The sequence below is a fragment of the Chenopodium quinoa genome, unplaced genomic scaffold, assembly GCF_001683475.1.
Source record: "Chenopodium quinoa cultivar QQ74 unplaced genomic scaffold, ASM168347v1, whole genome shotgun sequence".
Classification (NCBI taxonomy): domain Eukaryota; kingdom Viridiplantae; phylum Streptophyta; class Magnoliopsida; order Caryophyllales; family Amaranthaceae; genus Chenopodium; species Chenopodium quinoa.
The window spans coordinates 9,164,288-9,189,336 of NW_018743920.1; the positions used below are offsets into that span (position 1 = coordinate 9,164,288).

Consider the following 25,049-nt stretch of genomic DNA (forward strand, 5'->3'; position numbering starts at 1 on the left):
ATGTAGTGCCTCGTCCTACTTTTCTTGGGCAGTTAACTTTGCCATTTGCGCCTCCCACCTACGGTATGTATTTCCCACTGTTGCATTTATATATGTTCTTTTCAATCCATTTTATAAACTAAGAAAAAAAAAATTATCCAAAAAAGCTCAAATTTTTATATTGATACGAGTATAAATGCTCGATAGTTTTACAAGTACTATAAAATACATTCAGATGGTTAGCCGTTTACTTTTATATATTAAGTCCGAATTTGTGGACTTCGCGAGTAACGATGTTTTGATGATTAATTATACGAATATCAGCAACATTTCTTTTCATGATTTTACATCATATCATATTATATAACTAATATATAAAGTTAAACTTTTAACCAGATCCAAAATAGCGACACTTGGCGTTTCAACATTTCGTCAAGTGTCGCGCCACGTAGACAACAATTAATTATTAATATGACACGTAAGATTTATTTGAATATATTTTTTTGTATAATAGGATAAAAAAGTTATTTTTGAGTTTTATTCTCAATAAAATTTGAATATATTTAGTACGATAAAAAAGTTATTTAGAGTTTTATTTTCAATAAAACTTTGATTTAAAATTTTATTTTCAATAGAATACCAATATTTTTATACAAAATGGCGAATTCAAGAGGTACAAAAGGAAAAAAAATAAAAAATCAAAGAAACATGTTATTATATATAATCGTTCTAGCATGCAACAAGACTTTCCCTGGATGTTCAGAGAAAATGAAAAAAGATCACAGCTTTAGACAACCGTTCTTTTTAGTTGTACGTTATTGCTTCTAATTTTTTTAGATTGTTAAGTGATTATTAATCCATAAAATACCAATAAACGGAGTATGATTGTCAAGTGATTATTAATCCATGAGTAGTAAATTCAAACAACATATATATTTTAGATAAAAAAAAAATTATTTTAAAATTCAATAAACAACACGGGCATTGCACGGGCACAAAACTAGTACACCAATAAAGCTTTAATACAATTTTTAGATAAGCAAAAATCAAAATCTTTTTTTTTTAGAAAGAAAAATCAAGATCTTATGTTCATGTTTTGTTCAATTTATTTTTGACTTATTATTTAAACGAAATAAATTTAATCAAAATAAGTTGAAGACAAATGATTTCCGATTTCATACACAAATAAGTTTTATTAAGACAAATTATATTCATCAAGACAAAATAAATTTACATATATACAAGTTTAGCTTAGGTAGATCCATGCAAATTTAATTGAATATAATTTTATTGACCTTGCTCATTTAATTTAACTTGATTTCTACTACGGAGAACGAAGTATATTGCCATAATTATATACTATATTACTCTAGTGATTTTTTTTATTGTGGTATGTATTCTAAATCTCATGTTAGTTTGAAGTTTTTTTGGTTTTACACAGTAAGTTGGAATGATTTTTACATTTCATTAATGGAGTAGAATGTGAATTTTAGGGGGATATGTGGGTATGAGATTCTAGGGTTATGGGGTAGAATAATTAAAGCTCTCTTGGTATGAAGTTCAATTCCATACCTAATATAGCCTAACCAAACAATAAAATGGATGATAATTCCTAGCTTTTCTTCAAAAAAAATAAAAAATAAAATAAAAATAAATAAATAAAATGGAAGGATTGGATTTAAACTCATTCCAAAATGTCCAAGCAAACGACGATTCCTGAAAATTTACTTAAAATTCGGATATAGAGTAAGATAAATAAGATAGAATGAAGAATAGAAGATACTCCATACTAAAACTTTGGTTGCCTTTTATTTGCAACAATAAATACTACGGAGTACATAGACTATAGGAGTACAATTTAGCCAAAAGAATCGTTCTTTTAGGGACGGAGGGAGTACAAAACTACAAATGTACAAAATTTCATGTGCAAATTAGTTTTTCCATGTAAATTTTGTTTTTTCCATGTAGTTTTATTACACTCTCTACATTTTTACAGATCTCATGTAAATTTACCTTTTCAAAATACTTTTATTAGCTTCCCCATACACTTGTACTTCCCACTTAAATTTTTTAATACCCGTGAAAAATGTCTAAAAGAGTCGTTCTTTTAGGGACGGAGGGAGTACAAAACTACAAATGTACAAAATTTCATGTCCAAAAAGAATAAATTTTCAAAATTTCACGTCCAAACTTAATTAAATGGATTAATGAACCAATCTTTTAAAAGTGCTGACTTAGCTTGTGATTAAATTTAACAATTCGACAAATTTGAGTAAAATGGGTTGACCTTAGTCCAGCTTACCATACTCTTAAACATTATTTACCATAAACCATTAATTACCATATAAAATTACCCTGTTTTACCAAGTTAAATTTAGAAATTATTTAAAATCATGACCAACCCGCCTTAAATTATTACTCTATCTAAAAATATTTATTCCTCACCTTTTTTAATTCAATAATTAATAAATTAAAATAAAATCCGCCCCCTCTTTTTTGTCCTTATTTGCACCTTCCCTTTTCACACTTCACAGCTCTATAAATTACTCATCATCTTCTCCATTCTCCATCCCCTACTTTCTCTCTCTCTCTTCAACTTTCTCTCACTAATTAACTCTCTCTTAATTACAATTAAACTCATATTAGCAGAGATCATCAACTATACAACAATGGAGGACATTGATTCTTTCTGGACTTTTCCTGAGGTGGGTTTTTCTTCAATTTCCCATTTTAAACTTCCCCTGTTTTTTTTTTTTTTTTTTTTTTTACTCAATTTGGCATTTTTGCTGAAATTCTTTACCTTTTTTTTTATTTTCATTATTGCCTCAATCTTTGTCTAATATTCTGAAATTTCAATGAATAGATTCGATTTCTCATGCTGATTGATTTGTGTTGTCATGACATTGTATAAAATTTGGAAATATTAAGCATTAATAACACTAATTTAAATCAATTCAAATTTATTATAGGTTAACAATTATTATTTTCAGTGGTTAGCTTAAATATAAAATGAATTAAATTAAAAGGGTTTTCTCTAGGTACTATTGATGATGGTTAGTGATAGTGAAACATTGGCATTTTACTGAGAAATGAAGAAAAAATATAAATAAATGTGTCCATGTTCTTTGGATTCTGATCAACAGTAAAAAAAAAAATTTCTTTTTCTCATTGTTTTTTATATGTACTTTGTAATTTTGTATGTCTATTCATAACGGAAAAAAATTGAGTTTTTGACTAAAATAAACTTTAAAATCTTTTTTCATGGGGGTCCCTATTTCTTGATTTACCCATGTCCCTAACTTTACAGAAGGTCTAATTTTTAGTTTTTTCATAAAATTCCTTTTTTTCAAAAAAAAAAATTAATCTTATAATTTGTTCATGTAATTTATTATTATTATTTTTATAAATTTACCCTTTTTTTTCCTTTGATTTTACAGAGTGTTGTTGAGTTAAAACAGAAGCTTGAATACAAGACATATGAGTTAGAATTGACAAAAAATGAGACAAATGAAGAGATAAGGAAGAGCAATGAGCAAATCAAGAAGTTGCTTCAGCTTTTACAAACAGCTTACAAAGAAAGAGATGAAGCCAAATTTCAATTACAAAAAGTCGAACAAATTATGGCATTTAACAAACCAAACAACAACAACAATGCTATTGATCATTTGATTCCAACTAGAAATTCCTCTGCTTTTTTGGCTCCTCCTTTCTCCCCTGATAGCCCTCTATTGTCAGCCAATTTGGTGGCGACGAAAGCAAACTCAACCATCACTGATTCAAGCAGTTTTTCCTTAGAAACTCATACCACCAACAATCACAACAATTTTAGCCATCCTCACTCTCATGTTTCGTCTCCGGCTGCTTCTTCTCCTCACTCAAGTAACAATGTTTTTAGTACTCCTACTACTCTTTCTCCTAAAGCTACACCCAAAAAAATTGACCAAGAATCATTGATCATTGCAAATTTAGCCAAGGGGAAAGCACTCCCACCAAAGGGGAAGCTCTTACAAGCCGTGCTCGAGGCAGGACCACTTCTTTCGACATTGATGGTGGCCGGTTCACTTCCCCAATGGCGGAACCCCCCAGGTGTACTGACTCATCAGATACCTCCCGTAAACCTTAAAGGGTGCGGGGTAGTGATAAATCAATTCCCGGGAAGTTCCAAATTTTGTTCGTCTCAACCACCACAACCATCTAATGTATCGCCGCAAATTATAATGCCTAATAATGTTACAAATAGTTATGTCGTTAAAGGGATGGGTAATTCAGAGTTGTACAATAATTCTAGTGGGTCATCTGGTGTATGTACAAGTCCAATGTTGGATTTTGGGAGTGGATCATCTGGGTCTTGTTTGATGGGTGGTAGAATGATGATTAATCCAAATGTTGGATTTAATTGTCAGATTCCTAAGAGGCAGAGAATAATTTGAAAATAATTTTTGACTCTTTTTTCTTTTTCCCAATATTTATTATATTATTATAATTATTATGTATATTTTGGCTGAACTGCTTTTTTGTAAATAAATGATGAATTATTGCTTAATGGCTTAATTATTAGTGATTTTGGTCTATAGAAATCTTGTTTAATTATATGTATTTAGTGAAAGATCATCCTGATTATTTTGCAAACAATATAGGTTCTTCTGTATAATTGGCATTGGCTTATATTATGCCTTAAGTTAACTTTTGAATCTATGGAGTAACCATTTTTTAGTGAACTTTGACCATATTTTAATTCATATTGCAAGCTCATCAGCATCCCTAATGATATTTATCCATTTAATTCATGCATTACATATTATAAGGAAATTGATCGAGTGGTACGCATAATTTCATATAAACCAGCAAAATTTCAATTCATACTTGTAAACAAGCAAATGGCTTGGTTACCATTAAAAAATTGCTAATTAAGTTTTTGTATAAAAACATTGATAGTATGTCATTGTGGTCTCTTGAACCCTCTATTTATAATGAATTGATTAATTATATCCTCTGTTTCAAAGTAGTAAACTGAACTTACATTCAAGTTTAATCCATGAGGCGATATCTTGTTTATTTAGGTTATGTTAATACCACGACTCTAAAGCTAATTCGATTTGATGATGAAAGCAATTACATTTGATGGTGTCGACAAACGCCTCACCAATATCTGTAACATGTCTAAAACTCACACATCCATCACTTTTGAGATATAACCATTTAGTGTTTTGACACTAGCAAAATTTGTCTTCATGATGAGTCTCCTTCGTAATCAAGAGAGAACTAACTCACCTTTTTTTTTTTTTTTGTCAATATTTGACCATTAAATCCATTGTAGCATCACATCAACAAATTATATATTAAATGAACACAATCTACCAATTCATTTGCTAATATCTTTATAAACCGACGATAAATCAAATCCAAACCGAACTTTACATTTTTTATCAATTTGAATAGAGTAATCAGAATATAAAAAAAAAATAAAAAAAATCCAAATTTTATGTGCACGCAAATCACTCCGGTCATATTCCGATCAAACCCCATGAGCAGTGGCGGACTGGGCCTTGTGCCTGGTGGGTCAAATGACTCACCAGGGCCCAAAAAAAATTTTAATTTTTTTTTTAAAAAAAAAAATAAAACCGACACTTCCTCAAGCCCTAGCCCACTGCCTCCTCAGCTGCTCTTCCCTCTTCGCCTCTTGACTTCCTCTTCGCTTCATCTTCACCAGACTGCCTCCACCCAGCCAGTCAGCCACCCTCCAGTCGCCTGCTCCGCCTCTGCTGCTTGCCTGCTTCAGTGCAAGGCTGGAAATGGAGCAGGAGAAGGTCTCACTTACCTCTTATTTCTCTTATCTTTATGCTTTTAATTATTGTTACTGTTCTTTTCAACGAGTTCAGAATTCACGAGTATCAACCCCAAGATCATAACCCTCATCTTCAAAATACCCAGAATTCATCTCCAGGTTTGTTGTGTATAATCACTAATTTTCTTCAATTTCTTGCTTTTTTAGTGGTGAATTTTTGTGGGTTTGTTGAAATTCTGTGTTTTGAGTGATGGGTTTGTTGAATTTGTTAAAATGGTGGCTGAATTTTGGTGGGTTTCTTGTGTTTTGTAGTGTTGGATAACTTGTGTTTGTGTTTATGTTTTGCCCTAAAGGTGAATTTTTCTGAATTGGGTGTTGCAGTTGCGTTGGATGGATTCACTACATGTAGCTCTACTGTAGAGTACAATGGAGGAGAAGTGGGGTGGTTGTATTTTGTACTGTTTGAATATTTGGATGTATTTTTTAGTACTATTATTTGGTTGTTTGGTAAAAAAAAATTTTTACATATTTGATTATCGATTGTGACTCACCAGTCGGAAAATCCTGGGTCCGCCACTGCCCATGAGATCAAACTCATTAAGCTAGAAGTTGTGCATGGATCGACCTTACTAACAAAAATTTGAACTCATGAATCATGCATTCATTCATGTTTCAATATAGTAGGTTCGACCGTTCGAATCTATATATTTTTTTTCTACTAATTTTGCTAGTTTGGAACTATAGGTGGGGTCATATATAATAGAAAAATATCTTTATATAGACATAAGAAAAAACCCCCACAATATTGCATGACCAATTGAAAGGGCCGGCTTTTAGTGGCATATTATGAGCGAAGACAGAAAAGGAGATATAACGACAATGTTTATTTGCTCCATTTTCTCCTTGCCGTCGTAGACCTACTTACACACCCAACTTCATTGACAATTTTATACTCCTGCTCGTAGTCTTCTACAATTGTGCTGTATTTTTATTAGGATAATAAGAATCTTCTTACAATAATTTCACTAGATGTTGTTTTAAATATTGGGTTGCAATATAATTGTAACATTATTTTACTTTATCAGTTGTTATTTTTATTTATAGGGGTGTTTGACAATTGGCTTTTTGCCTACCTTTTGGCTTTTTAGTTTGACCAAACAGCCAAAAAATATGTTTGGTAGTTGACTTCTTTGTTGGCTTTTAAGCTGACTTTTTCGCCAAAAGCCAAAAGCTAATAGAAGTAACTTTTTCTATAGGTTTTTGGCTTGTTAGGCCACTTTATCACTAACAAACAGCTAACAACCATAAATAATTTTACTAAACACTTATGTAAACAGCTGGCTTAAACAACGAACTAACTTAAAAAGTTAATCCATAGAGCTAATACTTTCAGCTAGTCAAATAAGCCAACCGCCAACCGTCGATTGCCAAACAACCTCTATATGAGTTATTTCTATCTTCTTCTTTACGGAGTACAAAACAGGAGAAGCATTTACAGTAATGTAGTACTCCCTCCGTCCCATAATATAGTTCATGTTTTCCTATTTTGGAGATTCAAAATGTTGTTCCTGTTTATATATTTGGATAGTATGTAAAGACTATTATACTCTCACTTTTTTAATTTTATTCATTGTACTTTCTAAATTACCCTTGAATTTTGCACATGTCTTGTACTTTTTCCCACTTTCTCTCTCTAACTTTTGTCTATAATTGTACTTTTCACTTTTATTAATGTATTTCATCCACTTTTTCTTCCTATTTCTTAAATACCGTGAAAAAATACAAACAAAAACTATATTATGAGACGAAGTGAGTATTATATACAAAGTACATTGTTACATGTAGTAATGGCAAAAATTACGATGGTCAGAATATGATATGTTAACCTTAGTTAGGTCAATCAGTTTGATCAGTTTTTGTCATAAAAGCGGAAAAAGACCCATATATTTTACTCCGTACTATTTAGTAGTTTCAAAGCTGTTTGACTGGTCAGGATGATAGTTGGAGTTTGGTCTGACTTGATCGATGTGGGAACAAATGTGCTACTTCTTCTCCGAGTTCCATCTTTGGCTACTATTTCTTGTGTCTAAAATAATCACAGTAAACAGTTTTATAGGCTTTATTTACCGTTTTTGTTTAACCCCTTTTAACTTTACCATTACATAAGGCTCATTTACAAGATTAGAGCTCCTTCCCTTTGTCTCTCTGATTTTTTTTTTCACCCTCTTTTGGGTTTAGAATTTTTTTTGTTATACTGTGCTTTTACTACTTCTTTTTCGTCTCGATTTTGCTCATGCATGTGGTAATTAATTTTTTTTTGTAGAACACTGAATTGTTTATCCTTCGTTTTATGCTTGAATTACACTAGTTGTTTAACCGTTATACCTATTATGGACGATAGAATGGAGTATTATAGAAAGGTCTTTACATACTCACTCTCTATCCCCAACCGGGACACTTTAAGGATAGAGATTTTCCTTATCTTTCTCCCCTATTTATATAGTATTTAGTCCAAATATTCGACTGAGTTGATTTATAAGAGATTTCGATCCGATATGACAGTTTATCTTACCTACATTCTATCATCCTTCACCAAAAAATAATTTTCTCATAAGTATTTTTTTTTTGACGCTCATAACATTTAGGAGAAAAAGTATCTAGGGTGCATAAATCAATTCCAAGGTCAAGAATAATAATACCTCTATTTTAAAGTAAGTTTCTTTAAAAAAAAAAAAAATCATAAAGATAATGATCGATCTAATTATAGTGTGATACTGTGATTTAATACTTGTACAACTCTTGTAGTCTTAGGAATACAAGTATACAACTCAAAATTCTAGTACAGGTAGAATGCTACTATCAGGCAGAAGCACGTGCCATCTACCAATGTTAATAGTCTACGTCTACCAAATTCTTAGCATGTGCCATAATCTACGGTCCTTATGCCACGTGTCATGTACAAGAAAATGAGAAAATTATAGAACACGTGGCTGACCCTTATTGTTGGACAAAACGTGAAGGGTCCCTACATAAAAATGTGGGCCCTATTAGAAAAGTGCAAGAAAGTGGGGCCCTACAGGCTACAGGCAGGTTGCAAGACTTGGAGTTGGGATGGCTACACGGCTATACCACCATGTGCAGCCGCACAACATGAGACGGTACCTTATAGTCTTGGATTAGGCTTTATTCTTGGTCAAATTCGATTACTCACATCTAGGGCTGGCAAAAGCTGACCCGACCTGAAAACCCGACACAAACCCGACTTGAAAATAGTGGGTTAGGGTTGAGATTTTCGACCCGAAAAGTTAAATGGATTGACACAAACCCGACCTGATAAATAAATGGGTTAGGTTAAAGTTGAAAATTTCAACCCGAATATAACCCACTTAACCCGAAAATATTTTTGGGTCATGATAATCTAACCTTGATCAGTAAATTCTTTAAAAAAAAAACTGAAAGAAAGCTAATAAAATAAGCCCAAAGCCCATACATAGCCATATATGTCCATATAAAAACTAAAACCCTAAATTCTATCCAATTCTCACTCCTCTCATCACTCATCAGCCGTTGGAATTCACATTCTCTCCCATTTTTCATTATTTCTCTCTCTTCAACTCTCAAGATATCAATTCCTAAAATCCTTTGCAAGTGTTCCTCCTTCATGTCTTCTTCACCTTCACGGACATCAAGCTTCAAGTTGCTAGTTTTCAAGAACTTTCATCAATTTTTATTGTAGTTTGCCGATTTCGATTTTTTTTAACGTTATTGTATTGTTTTGCTTTGAGATTTTTGTTGTTGTTCATGTTAAATTGCAAGAAAATACACTTAAAATTTCTGTTATTAATTTCTATTGTTGTTATTTTTTTGATTAAATTTTTACAATTTACCAAATTTATACTGTGTTGTTCATATAATTTATATGATTTACCTAATATCAGATTATTATATGAATCACTTAACCCATATCAGATTAATATTTGAAGAAAAAAAAAATCAAGTCAGTTTCAAGTTAAAGCAAATTGATTCCAAAAAAAAAAAATCAGGTCAAATAAGGTCAATATCGGGTTGACCTGAACCCGAAAATATCAGGTTCAGGTTGGGGTTTTCAACCCGAAAAGTTAAATGGATCAGGTTCGGGTTGGGGGTAGCTGACCCGAAAATTAGTTGACCCGAACACGAACCCGACCCGACCTGATCCATTTGCCAGCCCTACTCACATTGTCACATGTTTTTATTTTATTTTTTTTCCCCTCAATATTTTCTCCAATAGAAATTTAGAATTAGGTTATTTAATTTTGTTTTTTTTAAGATGAGTGTGCAATAAAAATTGTTAAAACGAGTGCATGGTAAAGATATACTCCCTTTAAAATAATATTAAAATTCATTGTAAACCCATTTTTGAGTGTCCTACATTGGAGAAAGAAGATAAATAGTTTCACTTTTTAAAGTAGAGAAATTACTCCTAATATCACCAATTGGTTTTAGCATGAAACCTCCTTAGCTTTGTTTGTGGGTCAAACTCTATTCCACCTAGTTTGGATTGCCCTGACCACATTTATAAGATAGAGGAGTTACTCATACTACTCATTGACCTCGTTAGGGTTGTCTAGGTCCATTTCATATTATCACAAAATTTAAACAATAATTACTCCCTTCATTCCTAGTTTTTTGTCCCAATGCAAATAATATGAAATAATATAGTCATGTGAAATCTTTTTAGATTTGTTTCATTGTATATTTTATCAATATCAAGTTTTTATAATTTTTACGCTCATGATAATGGAGTTATATATGTTTTAAGATGTGTTTTGAACACCGTGAAAAGTCAAATGAGACAAAAAAAAGGGGGGGGGGACAGAGGGAGTAAATGTTACCCATAAGTAAAATTTACTTGATTTTTAAATTAAATGAGTAAGAATATTATGTTTTCACATTGATGTGTCTGAAAAAAAAAGGAGTATTACGCACTTGTTTTAAGTCAAATTATTATCTATGGCACGATTATTATTCGCTCAATTTCATATTGTTCTTCTCACTTAATTAGAATATTTGTAAAGCAAAATTGGTTAAAGAGGAAAGAACCATATGAAATGAAATAACTATTAGAATCAAATTTGAATAAATTAGTCTAGTAAACATATCAAATCAGATTGGATTAGAATTGATTCTAATTTAAAATATTTTCTACATGTAATATCGATAAATATTGCAATCTCTAGTTAGATGAATCTAACATAAGTATATTTTATTTGATAGTGTTTGTTTATTTCTCGCAATTAAGTGTAAAAATGTGATTGAATTTCAATGATATTAGCTAGCTTATCATTTTAAATTAGATCAATCCAGAAAAGTTCATAACAAATGTTATGACCAACACATATTTCAAGTGAATGAAGATGACAAGTCAAACTTTTTTTTTTTTTTTTTTTGGGGGGGGGGGGGGTTAAGCTTATTACTAATCGTAGCATTTGAATATGATTGATTTTCTTTCGCCAATCTCAAGTAATATTCTCTTATCATATTATCTTCTAGTTTTAACTTTTATTCCGTAATTATTTTCTTGATAAATAATTACAGTAAAAGCTAAAAGTTATTACAAAAAGAAAACTCCATGAACAAGATTATACTTGTGGTTGTAACAAGAAAGTAATCATATCTTATTATTATAGCATTAAAAGCTAACAACATGAAGGCATTATTGGATCAACTCATAAAAGTTTTTGGTACGGCTTTAAGCATAAAATCAAAAGGTAAAAAACAAAGGTTGGTCGTTCTAATCTCTTAAACTTTATCGGTTATAATTTTACCCCAAAGTTAAAATGGTCATTGCAAATTAATTAAGTGATTATTTTACCCCAAAGTACTTGTATTAGTATTTATAATTGATCAAATATTATGATTGAACCGACAGGTAAAGTCGTTACCCGTTTAAGGGATCCAAGGGGACGAAAGTGGAGCTTGTCTTTACTTTTTTGGACCATTTTTGGTGCTTTAATTATTATTAATAATGAATTAATCTAATAAAGATTTTACTTCAAGTTGAAAAAGTTGCACCTATGTTGCCCATATTTGTATGCCTAGCTAGCTAGGGCCCTTACTAAACAGTTGAAGACCAACCGCTAACGTCTAATATGGTAAGTATGGTTACTGGTTAAATGTTTAATTTTACTTATTCTTGTACGGAGTAATTTGTGAGGGATTTATTGAACTAATAAGCCACTTCAAAGTGAAAAAATTATACAAACAACTTATTGCAAACTCTACCTAGGCATTTTAATTTTTCCCAAAGGAAACTAATCCTAATATCGTCCTTTACGAATTCTTGTTATATTATAATACACTTAAAAGTAGGAGATCAGAAGATGGTATATGTAATTTTTTTTTTTTTAAAAAATATCCTTTCTCACGTTGAAGTATTTATTTACTAGTATATCTTTATTTGTGAATTAAGTTAAAATACATGCAAGTATATTATGTATAATAGCATACAATGCAAGTGTTTTTTTTTAAATGGAAGTACAACTTAAACAATGATATGTAGAGAATTCCAAAATATTTTTAAGAGTTAAACGATAGTGAACGAACCCTATAATTTTAGATACCGTTTTCTGATTATATGCGGGATAAAAATTTTAAAATTAAAAGTTTTTTTTTTTTTTTTTTGACAAAGGAAAAGTAAAAGTTTGTATGACTTAATTTCATATCTCTCTATTGACTCTAATTAACATGCACTCTTTATCAATAATCATCACATATTACTCATGATCTTTTGAGAGACACTAATAATTTGGGCAAGTAATAACTAGAGTTGTATTGTCAATGAGATAGGTGGAAAATCAAACAACACAAAAAAATTTCCATTTGATGATCGATGTGGGACAAATGTATCACATCACATATTTGATAGATAATATAGAAATTTTTTTGGAGCTTATTAATATAATGATTAGTGGTCATTTAAGCACTTTCTTTAGTAGGGGATTAAGCACTTACTTGCATTATAATTTTATAAACAAAGAACAAGGAAGTAATGGATATGATGTAAGATGTATGGACAGTACACCCTTAGTTTAGGGAAAAAAGAATACTACGTATGAGTATATAACACTCCTTACTCCATGTACGTAGTTATATAACAAGGTCAACAACAAAGAGTATGTTGTATTATTACCACTTACAAATTATAAATTATTATTCCATTACTAGTAATTTAGTATAATAAGCACTAATAAAATTTTATTTACAATCATTTTTATAAAATTATATTATTAATGATTTATTTGTATTATTGCTTTGTAACATAAGCCAACCACTTTAGAATTACTTCAAAAGATAAACATTATTTCTTAAATTACAGTGTATAAGTTTCTTAAGCGATAGAAAAAACCGACAAACATTTTCTAAGGAAAAGGAACAATTTATTTCTTAAGCCCTGGGTGGTGACGCAATAAGTCAATATGCTGGTGAAGTTATAATCAATCTAACGGATGAGATTGAGTTTTATGATAATTGTTTGAAGCAAGTAATTTATTAGTAAGGTGCTAACTAAAAAAATATACTTTGTATAAAATAAGTTAAGTAAGGCGCTTGTGGGGTATTAAGAAAGAAAATAGTCTTTTTTTGCGACGGAATTCTCCCCAGTCCACGTTCATTGTCTTTGTCACAATATAGTTTTATGGGATTGGTTTTTTGTTTTACACTAAACACATTATTTTATTTTTTAATTAATTATTAATCACCAATTTTTTCTAACAATTTATAAAGAATCAAATAATCAATCATAGTAGACAATAGCAATATATATACTATATTCTGGTATAAATATTAATTTTGACATTTATTTTTAATACAAGTATATACAGTAGCATGCTATACCTTATACAAGAAAAATGGTTGAGTGACAAAAACTTATTGACATTTATCTTATTATTAAAAAGTCAATTTTCACACAAAAAAAAAAAAAAAAAAACCTATTCTCACCGTCTCAGAATAACTGAGATGTTGGACTTTTTTTCACCATTCATATACAAGTATTAACTTTGACTTTAGCTTTATTCTAACATAATAAAAGTATATAATATCATAAATATATTATTAGATAGGTATTACTACAAAGTTTCAAAATATAATGTTTTTACTATTTTTGTTACTATTTACTTATGTAAAAATAAGGTTAAATTATTGCATTAACATGTGTGTAAATTAAAATTTGACTGTGTTAGTTATTTTGAGACTGAGAGAGCATTCTTTTATACTTTAGTGCGTATTGTTGTTCACTTGTTCAACGATAATGAAGAGAGATATGGCTATACGCCTATACATCCTTATGATAGGAGAATAATATCCACAATGTGCCATTAACTTGCATCCCATGTCTCATTACTCTGTAACAAGAAGTATTGAACCGAGAAAACAATAAATTTCAAGTGACACACTCTCTTACTTAGAAAAACAAATACATACTCCATTAATTGTTTTGAGTTTATGTTATTAGGCCTTGTTCACTTCATCTTAAAATAATAATATTTAGTAAAAATAATTTCAGTTCAATAAAAATCAGTAATTTTAAAGAAGAAATATAATAGAAAATCAGTAAAAGCAAAAATAATTTTAGTTCAGTAAAATTAATTTCAGTTCGGCAAAAATAAGGTAAATTGAACGGGGCCTACATAAGATGTCATCCTTAGGCTTTGTTTAGTTCAACTTATTTTTACTTATTTCAGAAAAAATAAGTTCAGATCAGATTAGATCAGAAAAAATAAGTTCAGGTCAGATCATCGTTTTATGTGCAATTTTTTATCGCTATATATCTTTAATTTCGTAATAAAAAAATTATGAAAATTACATATTAATAAAATACACATTATTACGAATCTAACAAGATCCCACTTTATATATAATTTTTCCTTACAGATTGTCGTACACTCAAGGTCAAAGTTTGGTCAAATTAGACAATAAGATCAGATCAGACCAGTTCAGATAAGCAAAAATAAGGTGAACTAAACAGGGCCTTACTCCGTATTATGCAAATAATTCAGCTTTCCTAAAAATAAGTTATAAAGGTATATACTCCGATCCGTAATCTTTTTTAAAAGAAAATTACTCCATATATGCTTGTTCCTATATATTAATGATGATGGCTAATTACATGCAAATTTGAACTTTATAGAAAGTATAGGGGAGAAAACGCGTAATAGTAAAGATAATGATGCCAAGTTAAGCTAGGATGGAAAACGTTTTAGAAGAAAAAGGTGGATCACATCAACGAAGGAAAATTAGTAATGTAAACTTGTTAAGTGAGAGTTTGGAATAATTAAGGCAATCTAACTGGATTCTGTAACTCGTATATAATTATTACATGCCCTTTTTTTTTTTTTTCCTTTCTTCTCACCATCACTTTGATGGATAGGATCATAATTAACATCACCTATATTCCCATAAAAATTTAGAGCAATTTAATAAGGTTAATATTCTATGTAGTACGTATTACATCTGTAATTTATGTATCTTTATACGATTAATATTTAATTAGAGGATTAAACCTTGGCCACATCCAAAAATAAATTGAAACTAAAAACTACTTTGTACGTACTTCTGGATTAATGAATAGGATTATTTTATTTAATTTACAACACATGATATTGAGATGGTGAGGCCGTGCCAAAATTTTTACAATTTTAATTTACTTGCACAAAGCTGTACTACTTTGCTCAAAAAAAAAAAAAAAAAGTACTTCATATAATCATATTTGCTAAATAAAGGTTAGAAGGATATACTCGGTAGTCGGTACCTATTTTTTTTTGGATATAAGTAAAAAGAAAAAAAATTAAAAAAGGATATACTAAATAGCCCATTGTATTCTTTCAAAAAAAATAAAAATAAAAAAAAAGCCCATTGAACAATTTTTAGGAAAGTCCTCTCAAATTTTTTAAGAAAATATTACAAAAAAGAAAACCCTCAAAATGGCAGCAAATCTCTCACTTTCTTTAATACGTAGTACTCAAAATTCTCAAAGATCATGCAAGTAAAGAACACTTACATGCAAATTTCAAACTATTAAGAAATTTTTTAAAAACCGCGTGACAGAAATAATTAGCTGGAATTAAAAAAAAAAAAAAAAAAAAAAACCTTTTTAGAAAGAAAGTGAAAATAAAAAGTACTACGTAGATCACATCAAAACAAGGAAAATTAGTCAAATATTTAAGTAATAGCAAGGAACTGTTTATGGTAAATTAACAGGATTCTACCAAAGAAAATCTTAATTTCTTGGAAATTTTAAAAGCTAGTTTCCATTGATAAAATTATGTACCCAAATTTTATTTTATTTTTGTTCTATCCTCTTAATTAATGGATACGATCATCAAATTCTTAAACTCACCGCCCTTTTATTGTCTTTATATTATAAAGTCTTCAACTATATAAGTCATATAAATTTCTTACAGTTCACCAATATCTAATTATCTTACACTATAATTTCTCTCCCTTTTATTTCTCTAAACTCCCTACCACTACATTCATAATATAGCTTAGAAAAAGATCATGGATAACTTGGAAAATGTTGAAGTGGAATTTTGATGAGGTCTGTTTCTCGAACACTATTCTTATCTTACATTACATTCCTTTTCATTTTTAATGATTCAATAGCTTGTTTCTTTAGCCAGTTAGTTATTAGTAGTTAGTTTTCCGTGGAGATCCCAACCCAAGGACATTGAACCTAGAAATCTAGAATGGTAGGATGTTCTAACATTAAAATTTCACTTGATTCGCTTTCGTTTATGAGTACTCGTACTTGATGCAGAGAATGTTCTAGTTAGTTGTAATTATCTACTGTTATTACAATGATACAGTATATCATGTATGGCGCCCGGCTGACTATTTTCCAAACTTTATACCATCATTCAAAAAATAACCAATTCTTTTGTTTTTTTTTTACTTGAATGGATTTGTAATTTGATATGTTTATCATGTTGTTGATTTAATCTTTCTCCTAACTTTTGAATAACTATACATGCATGCATGTTCGGATGTACTTTTATTTTCCTCGCTGAGAAACAGAGGAAACAGAGGATTAATGTTACAATAATGTAGTCAATGTTATAACCTATGATGTTTAATTTATGTACTGAATTTTATTATGTACGATTGATTTGCAGACCGAGGACGATCTAAGGGTGCAGCTACTACGCGTGACGAATGAACTAGAACAGGCAAGAAAAGAAAAAATTGAAAAGGAAAAACTTAACATGGAGAATGTCAAGAAACTGATTTATCTTTTCGAATTTGCCAACAAGGAAAGAGATGAGCTAAAACACCAATTGCGCACACTTTCGATGGTCAAGGGTTATAATAAACCCTGTGCTTGTTCATTACCAACGACAACGATGACAACAACAGCAACTAACACGTTCACAAGTCTACCAAATAGACTAGAACAAACTAATATAGGTTCCGTTGTTGGCCGAGTTCAGACTGGTTCAAATATATGCAACCTTACCTCTAACCCGTCAATCACCCTACCAACAAATCAAGGTTCCGTTATTAGCCAAATCCAAACTAATTCGAATGCATGCAACCTTACCTCTAACCCGTCAATTACTGTACCAACAAATCAACAACATTTTGGTACAAATCACCTTAGCCCGAACCACACAGCAATTTTTCCTACCATGTCTTCTCAAAGTCCCTTGATGATGGTTAATAACAATGCCAACCTCTCAAAAAGTAAGTTCAACGACTCGAGCATGGCTAATTCATCATCGTCCATGGATTCATTCTTCGACGTTGGTTCTTTTTCCGACGTAAGCTACTTGGGTAATTCTGATAACCTAATGAATTGTACTAACTCAAGTTATGATCCAAGTGTGTTGGACAATTTAGTGCAAGGGAAGACTAAGCCTGAGAAAGGGAAGCTTCTACAGTCTGTGATTGAGGCAGGTCCTAGTCTTGACTCTCTCTTGGTGGTCGGACCACTGCCTGAGTGGTCGAATCCACCGCAACTAGCGTATGATCCACAACTTCCTCCTGTGCCTGTTTCAATGAGCAAGCGACCACGACACAATGAGACTTTAGAGTACTAATAATAACTTGATTTTTTTTTTCTTTTGCTTTTAATTTAATTGTTTATTTAATTTTCGTAGAATAATTCGTCGTAGTTAATGAACATCCTATTTGATTTAGAATTACTATATTAATTGATATAAATGTTATTGTTATTTATTCACAATCTCTATTTTTCGATTAATTGATATAAATGTTATTTAGCATTAGTTTTTCTACTCTTATATTTGCATCCCGGCTCGTATAATAATTACCGAGTTCTAGATCAGAGTAGAAGAAAATTATTTCGATTAATTTAGGAATCGCGGTGCTTTTGCTCTTAAAGTTAGTAGGATTATTGCTCACTACAATTTAACCCATCTTATGATTAGAAGTTATGTTTATGTATTTGATACACTACAAATTGAGAGCAAAATTGCCTCTTTACTTCCTTCTTTCGTAACACATCTATGTTGTTACCAACATACAATAAACTCAATCGTTAAAGCATAGATTGTGATAAACTCTGTAACCTTTTAGAGTTTTAGGTCCGTGTAATGTGTATGTACTCATGCAGTTTGCAAGCCCTCTAATATTTTACTATGGCCAATGATATACTTGGTAAATGGGCCTCTGTTGTATTTATGGGCTGAAATCGAAAATGGGCCCATAAAACAATGAAATCGAAAATGACAAAATTATCACAGAATCCGGAATTATGATCTTGTACAAGCTATTTTTATATACTGTACTTGCTTGTGTAATTTTAGTTGTATTTGCAAATTAAAAGAATAGTGCAAGTAAGCCTTATCTCCTATAATAAATAGATTAAACTGCTTTGACAAAAAATGGTATGTTTAAGAGGCATTTATGTACTAAAAAAAAATTCAACTTGTTTCTTCTTCACTCTCTTGTGTATCCGATGGATCAATGAGACCCGCCGATGATTCTTGTACATTAGATCCATACATATGCCCCATCTTAACACGCTTGGTTTCCAAGTACCTCCTGTTTTCGTTAGTTATAGTTGTTAAGACAGGAACCCTTCCTACCACAGCCAAACCATAACCCTTTAAGCCAGTGAATTTTGCCGGATTGTTGGTCATCAGCCTCATGGTTCGAACCCCAATATCCCTCAGAATCTGACAGTGAAATTTGCAAACATTTTGAGTACTCTGTATAAGATTTGAAATTGAATTATACACATTTGTTAATTGATACAGAAAAAATTGCAATCAGAATGGAAAACTACCTGTGCACCAATACCATATTCACGCGCATCAGCAGCCATCCAAGTTCAAGGTTGGCTTCAACGGTGTCATGGCCTTGGTCTTGCAAGTTATAAGCTTGGAGTTTATGTCCTAAGCCAATTCCTCGCCCTTCATGGCCTCGTAGATAAAGAAAAACCCCTCTTCCCGCAATCTCAATCAGTTCCATTGCTAGAGCTAATTGGTTTCCACAATCACATCGAGCAGAACCAAATACATCACCTGTTAAGCACTCGGAATGAACTCTTACTAGGATATCTTGACCATTTCCTATGTCTCCCTATACATAGGTTGAAGATTAGATTTTAGTGCCTTAAAGTAGGATATAGAAATAAACTGAGGTTTTTGAAGAACAATAAGCATCGAATTAACACCTTTACAAGAGCTACATGCTCAATTCCATCTAACTTGGAGTGATAGCAGTAAGCATCAAATTGTCCCCAATCTGTCGGAACCCTTGAAACCACAGTTCTTTCTACTAATCTTTCCCTTTTTCTTCTATATCTGGTATCAATCACAAACACATGAAGCTAGAATGTACTCACCTACAGAATAAAATCCTCAATAATAAATAAGAATTAGCCGTAACAAGAGCTGATCATGGCCTCATGGGCTAGGCCACACCCCAATATTGGCGGCTTTTATAGCCTGACTCTTTGACATTTCAGGTCATGTCAACCTTGATCAGCTATTAATATATATACGATTTTGTAGATTTTACCTAATCAAATCAGTGATGGAGACTATAGGAATGTTGTGCTCCAAAGATAGTTTTCTTAAAGTGGTTAAAGAGGCCACTGAACCATCATCTTGATCAATTATGGCCGAAAGAACTGAAACTGGTCTTAATTCAGCCAACATAACCAAATCAACAGAAGCTTCGGTATGTCCTGCTCTCCTCAGAACCCCACCATTTCTATACTTGAGGGGGAAAACATGACCAGGCCTCCTGAAATCTCCGGGTTTAGAGTCCGGAGACGCAAGAGCAGCTACTGTTTTAGCCCTATCTGAAGCTGATACACCAGTTGTTGTGCCCAGTTTAGCATCCTTAAAGTCCACAACAAATCAAATTATGTACTCATACAATCTAATAGAATGCACCTAAATATTTGGTCCTATTTGTCTTGTGATTCAATGTTAAAGCAAAAACAGAACTGCCCATCTGAGACACATACCACAGTGACAGTGAAAGAAGGAGCAGCAGAGTCTGCATTTTCGCTATCTGGTGACATAAGGGGAAGCTTTAGTCTTACAAGATCATCCCCCTTCATTCCCACCGATACGATTCCTGTTCCATGTTTGACCAAGAAGGCCATGGCTTGGGGACTGACTAATGATGCTGCCATTACTAGATTTCCTTCGTCTTCATTTTCATCATCTACAACAATCACAGACTGGTAGTTTGACAGGTACCATTACGGATATTAGAAAATGCACAAAATTATCCTTAAAAGTTCACTTGGCAATGGAATAAACAAAATGTAACACAAATTGACAATGTTACACTAGAAGTTACCAATAAAGAATATTTATACAAGTACTATTACATAAATCCTAAGTCTTCATATATTTAGCCATCTAGGATATAATACTTGGACAATTCATATATTACTCCTAATGGTTCAAATATGAATTAATTGATCGTGAATATTCAAAGCAACCCATAAGCCACCGTACCCCTAGAATGGTTAGATTGAGACCGTCTTATACAAGATTTTGCTATTACGACAAACATATGAGATGGTAAAACTAAAGAATTAAAACAGAATGATGATTTAGTGGGGTAAAAAGTTTTAACCTTTCCCTGTTTAAGAGTGATGAGAGCCTGATCAATAGAAGAATAACCTTTGGTGGGGCAATCAGGATCACCTTCAGCATCACTAACAAAAAAATCAATGGATTCTGAGCTAATTTTAGCATCTGATGCGCTAAAAGAAGCTGAATTATTCAGAGACCCATTTTGATTATCAAAATTATATGAACTCTGATCATCAAAGCTAGAAGCCCAACAACTCAAATTCCACTATCTTTTATTGTGTTTAAAGAACAAAGATTTGGGTATGCTGAAATTCAGCCAACAAAAAAGTGTGAAAAATTATTAGCCTTAAAATAAATAATAAGGGTCTAAAAATTAAAAAGCTTGAATTTAGATTAATCTATGATAATACCTTGATCGAGTGGAAATATGAGGAAATATAGGATGAGTACAGGGGATGGAGCCCATTTAATTGAGTTGAATGAGTTAAAGACTTGAGAGCCAATAATAAGAATGTGTTGCTAAACTAGAGCTTTGGCAAGTTCATGGATTTCCATATTTTGGTTTTCAATTTTCAATTATAAATGTTTTGATAAGAGAAGTCTCACCTCTAGTTTTGGATTGCGTCTTGTGTGTTTGGGAGTGGACGATATAGTCAATAGCTATCATATGAAATACTTTATAGTTTATACACACCTGGTTGAACCGTGCACCCAACTACCCAAAATTAGTTCTTGCTCTAGTTACGATTTAAACTAAGGTAATTCTATTTGAACTTATTCTTCCTTAAATTTTCATGGGAAAGATGGTATTGTACTTTACGGTTCAATAAGCTAATATGGAATACGAAGTATAACTTAACCTACTCCCCTTTCCTTCTTCTGTCCTTCATGAAATCAATTATAATCACGAAACCACACAAAATTTCACGAAAAAACCGTCTATAAATTCTTATTGAACATTCAAAACAGAATCCATAATTAAATAAAATCTCAAGCATCCTATATGCAAAAATCACTTATCAAACAGTCCAACCAAGTATCAATTTCTGGTAAGAAGTACTCGGCATTCATTTTCTTAATTTGGAGGGGGGAAGAAAATTTCATCTGAAGTCCTTGTTGAGCGGAATTGCTGCTCGATCTCAGCAGGCACCTTGAAGGCGGCTTCCAGCACTTGTGGCGATAATGCCTTCCAGACTGAAGTCTTCCCTGCTAAGTGTGTAAAAACAGGACTGCAAACACCGCGAAAAAGTTATGTTAGAAAATCAATCCTTAGTCTAAATAACAAAAACCAAATGCACCCAATACTAAACAAAGGAGTCTGTTTCTTACTTTGGAGTAGAGATGATAGAAAACCACTCCAAGCCATCATCATCCGCAATCTTTGAAACAACAAAGAACCGGGGCACAATGAACAGATTGCCTGCTGTGATCCTGGTCTCCAACACCCTCTTACCATCAACCCCGACTACTTGAACTCGACCACTACCTCTGACGATGTAAGTCACCTGGTAGGCAGAGTCACAAGAGAATCCTGGAGAGCACATAGCTTTTCCATTGAGCCTAACAAGGTCAGCCCCAAGGCCTACCTCGCCCACCAAGGGCAAGTTCTTGGTGTTCAAGACGACCACCTTTCCACCACCCTTGATGTCAACATCCAATGGAGCTTCTTCACAATTCAATGCCATTCCATCACGGTGTTCCTTCTTGGGTTCAGGCATTTTGTGGGACTCGCTAAGCTTGACAATGCCGTTAGAGGATTGGTTACTGACAAGGGTCTTGACAACATCTTCAGGCAAGTCCCATGCCCTGCCAACAAATTCGGGTGTGAATCCGGTAAAGATTCCATTAGTACCGGTGAGGAAGAAATCAGTGAATTCACCGCGTTTGTGGGCCTTAGAGGTTTCACCCAAGAAGAGGACACTTAGTTCGGTGTCCTCTTTGTTGTACCACCAGGTGACCACACCAAAAGGAAGCGCGATTGCATCTCCCTTCTTGATTGCAATCACCTTCTCCTCCTGCTCAGGGAGGACAATTCCAGCTACTCCTTCACCTAAAACACAATCACAACACAACATACATTAAACAACCACAATTATTTGTAAACATGTTCAGGCCATTCACAAGACAAATACATTAATCAAAAGAAATTTAACAGCCTCTTGAATCTGATAGTTAATCCTTAAAGTCAACCTTGTCTATCGACTAAGTGAGGGAGCATAAATCTGTGTTTACGTTGATTAAACAATTATTTTTATTACATCTTCCCTTAATAATAGGCCACAATACTATGTAGTATCCCTCCAATTTTTTAAGTTGTTTATTTTAACGTGCTAATATTATAATTTTAATCAATATTCATACATCTAATATAAATAGAGAGTAATACAATTACATAAAATTATTCGTAAATTATACTATATGATGTTTTATATAATTCAAGAAAATATAAAGTACCAATCAATCAAAATCACGATCAATGGACATCGAACAATTTTAAAGATTGAGATTAGGAAAAATCCTTTTCAAGGGTCTCTTAACATTAATTATCCAAAGATTGAATGATCGATCAACCAAAATCATTATTTTAATTGAAACCAATCAATCAAAATCACGATCAATGGACATCGAACAATTTTAAAGACTGAGATCACACAATATTTCTTTAGAAAAATCATTTTCAAGGGTCTCTTAACATTATTATTCAAAGATTGAATGATCGATCAACCAAAATCATTATTTTAATTGAAATCAATCAAGATTCAAGAATAATCATGATTCTACCCCGACAAAACCCTAAACAATTTACGGATTATTGGAATCCACAAAGCTATCAACTTCAAATAACATTAACATAATTATCATTAAAAAAATTATTTTTTACTAAATTGATCACAAAAATTAAACAAGAAACAGAACATGCATTGACTTTCGACAAAAATTAACTCTAACAATGGCTATAATAAAATAATGCACAAAATCGAATTTCCAACTTAAATTAATCAACATACATGACACCCACTAACCCAAATCCAAATTACATCATAATAAATCATCAAAATCAAATTTTTAAAAAAGGGGAATCAAAAATCAAATTTTGAAGAAAATTAATAAAGATTGAAAAGATTATACCTTGAAGAACATAAGCAACTTTAGATGAATCAGAATAACGAGGAAGGGAAAATCCGTATTTTTCAAGGGAAAGCTTAGCTGCTCCAATGTTGCCTTCTTTAAGCATGGGAAGTTCAGAAGGATTCCATGAATGGTAGGACCCTCCTTCACCTCCATAGATCTTCTTTGACAATTTTGGGGACAAATCAAGCTCCATTTTTTCTCTGTTTTTTTGATCGAAAAATCAAAACTTTTTTTTGAGGGTTTTTCTTTTTTTGACGAACGTTTTTATTTGAGAATTGAGTGAGAGAATAGGTGGGTTTTAAAGGGTATTTATAGCAAAAAATGGTGATATTAATTATAGGGTGATTAGGAGAGATAAATAAGGGAATAAGAGATTTTGATAAAAACAGAATAATGGATTATGTTTAGGATTAACACTTTTAGATAAAATCAAATTGGAGTAATTTGATTTTTATCATGCCTCTATTATGAGTTAATATTTGCTTTTTCGGTTTATACTTGTATTAATAAGCTGTTACAAATTTAGATTTATAAACAAAAAGATAAATTATTAATTAATTGAAATTATGTAATTACCCTTAAGAAAAGAATCCATAGAAACAAGGAAAAGTAATACTCGAATAATAGGCCCTAACTTTTATAGTATTGAAATATAAATTTATCTTATAAGTGATTCTACAATCTTTGATTTGTCCCCTTTACTTGCAAACTAGATGGAAGCCCGTACAATGCAGGGTTTTTTCATCTAAGATTTTTAATTATTTGATTTATTGTATTTAATAATTTTAGACAAAATTACAAAAGTTTAATATTTTTTTTTACTATAATTTATAAACTTGGGTGATTTAAACAAATGATATTAATATCATCAAATTTATTAAAAAATCACTATAATTATTAAATTAAAAAGTGTCACTATCCCATTCTAAAACCAACAACTAAAGTAACGTACGTCGCTCTTTTAACAATCTAAAATCATCAATAATAATAGACTTTATACTAAAGGTCTTTACTATTTTCCTCTCTATATAAAATAAATTTATTTATTATTTTTATTAAATTTATTCGTCGTCATAACTCACAAATCATAT

General features: G+C 31.6%; 3 protein-coding genes and 1 pseudogene across 3 annotated transcripts; 2 read left to right on the plus strand and 2 right to left on the minus strand.

The window, feature by feature from the left end:
* Positions 1-2,227: 2,227 nt before the first annotated feature.
* LOC110688484 lies at positions 2,228-4,472 on the plus strand. The gene is made up of 2 exons (XM_021865241.1): positions 2,228-2,684; positions 3,417-4,472. The coding sequence occupies exons 1-2, from the start codon at positions 2,649-2,651 to the stop codon at positions 4,407-4,409; spliced, it is 1,029 nt and encodes a 342-aa protein (XP_021720933.1). The 5' UTR covers positions 2,228-2,648; the 3' UTR covers positions 4,410-4,472.
* A 10,485-nt stretch (positions 4,473-14,957) lies between these two features.
* On the plus strand, positions 14,958-18,111 carry LOC110687650. Its single transcript, XM_021864280.1, has 2 exons — positions 14,958-16,343; positions 16,918-18,111. The coding sequence occupies exons 1-2, from the start codon at positions 16,320-16,322 to the stop codon at positions 17,839-17,841; spliced, it is 948 nt and encodes a 315-aa protein (XP_021719972.1). The 5' UTR covers positions 14,958-16,319; the 3' UTR covers positions 17,842-18,111.
* A 481-nt stretch (positions 18,112-18,592) lies between these two features.
* LOC110688486 lies at positions 18,593-21,466 on the minus strand (annotated as a pseudogene).
* Positions 21,467-21,748: 282 nt separating this feature from the next.
* Positions 21,749-24,440, minus strand: LOC110688485 (11S globulin seed storage protein 2-like). The gene is made up of 3 exons (XM_021865242.1): positions 23,956-24,440; positions 22,156-22,876; positions 21,749-22,055 (listed from the first exon to the last, which is right to left on the minus strand). Exons 1-3 carry the CDS (start codon positions 24,149-24,151, stop codon positions 21,902-21,904), a joined length of 1,071 nt encoding a protein of 356 aa, XP_021720934.1. The 5' UTR covers positions 24,152-24,440; the 3' UTR covers positions 21,749-21,901.
* Positions 24,441-25,049: the final 609 nt, after the last annotated feature.

Excerpts from the sequence above, each read along its gene's own strand:
- LOC110688484 (XM_021865241.1), top strand. The coding sequence starts at position 2,649 with ATGGAGGACATTGATTCTTTCTGGACTTTTCCTGAG. Across the intron at positions 2,685-3,416 it reads CTTTCTGGACTTTTCCTGAG|AGTGTTGTTGAGTTAAAACA; the intron begins GTGGGTTTTTCT and ends TTGATTTTACAG.
- LOC110687650 (XM_021864280.1), top strand. The coding sequence starts at position 16,320 with ATGTTGAAGTGGAATTTTGATGAG. Across the intron at positions 16,344-16,917 it reads TGAAGTGGAATTTTGATGAG|ACCGAGGACGATCTAAGGGT; the intron begins GTCTGTTTCTCG and ends ATTGATTTGCAG.
- LOC110688485 (XM_021865242.1), bottom strand. The coding sequence starts at position 24,151 with ATGGAGCTTGATTTGTCCCCAAAATTGTCAAAGAAGATCTATGGAGGT. Across the intron at positions 22,877-23,955 it reads AGTTGCTTATGTTCTTCAAG|GTGAAGGAGTAGCTGGAATT; the intron begins GTATAATCTTTT and ends ATTGTGTTTTAG. Across the intron at positions 22,056-22,155 it reads TCTATCATCTCTACTCCAAA|TCCTGTTTTTACACACTTAG; the intron begins GTAAGAAACAGA and ends CGGTGTTTGCAG.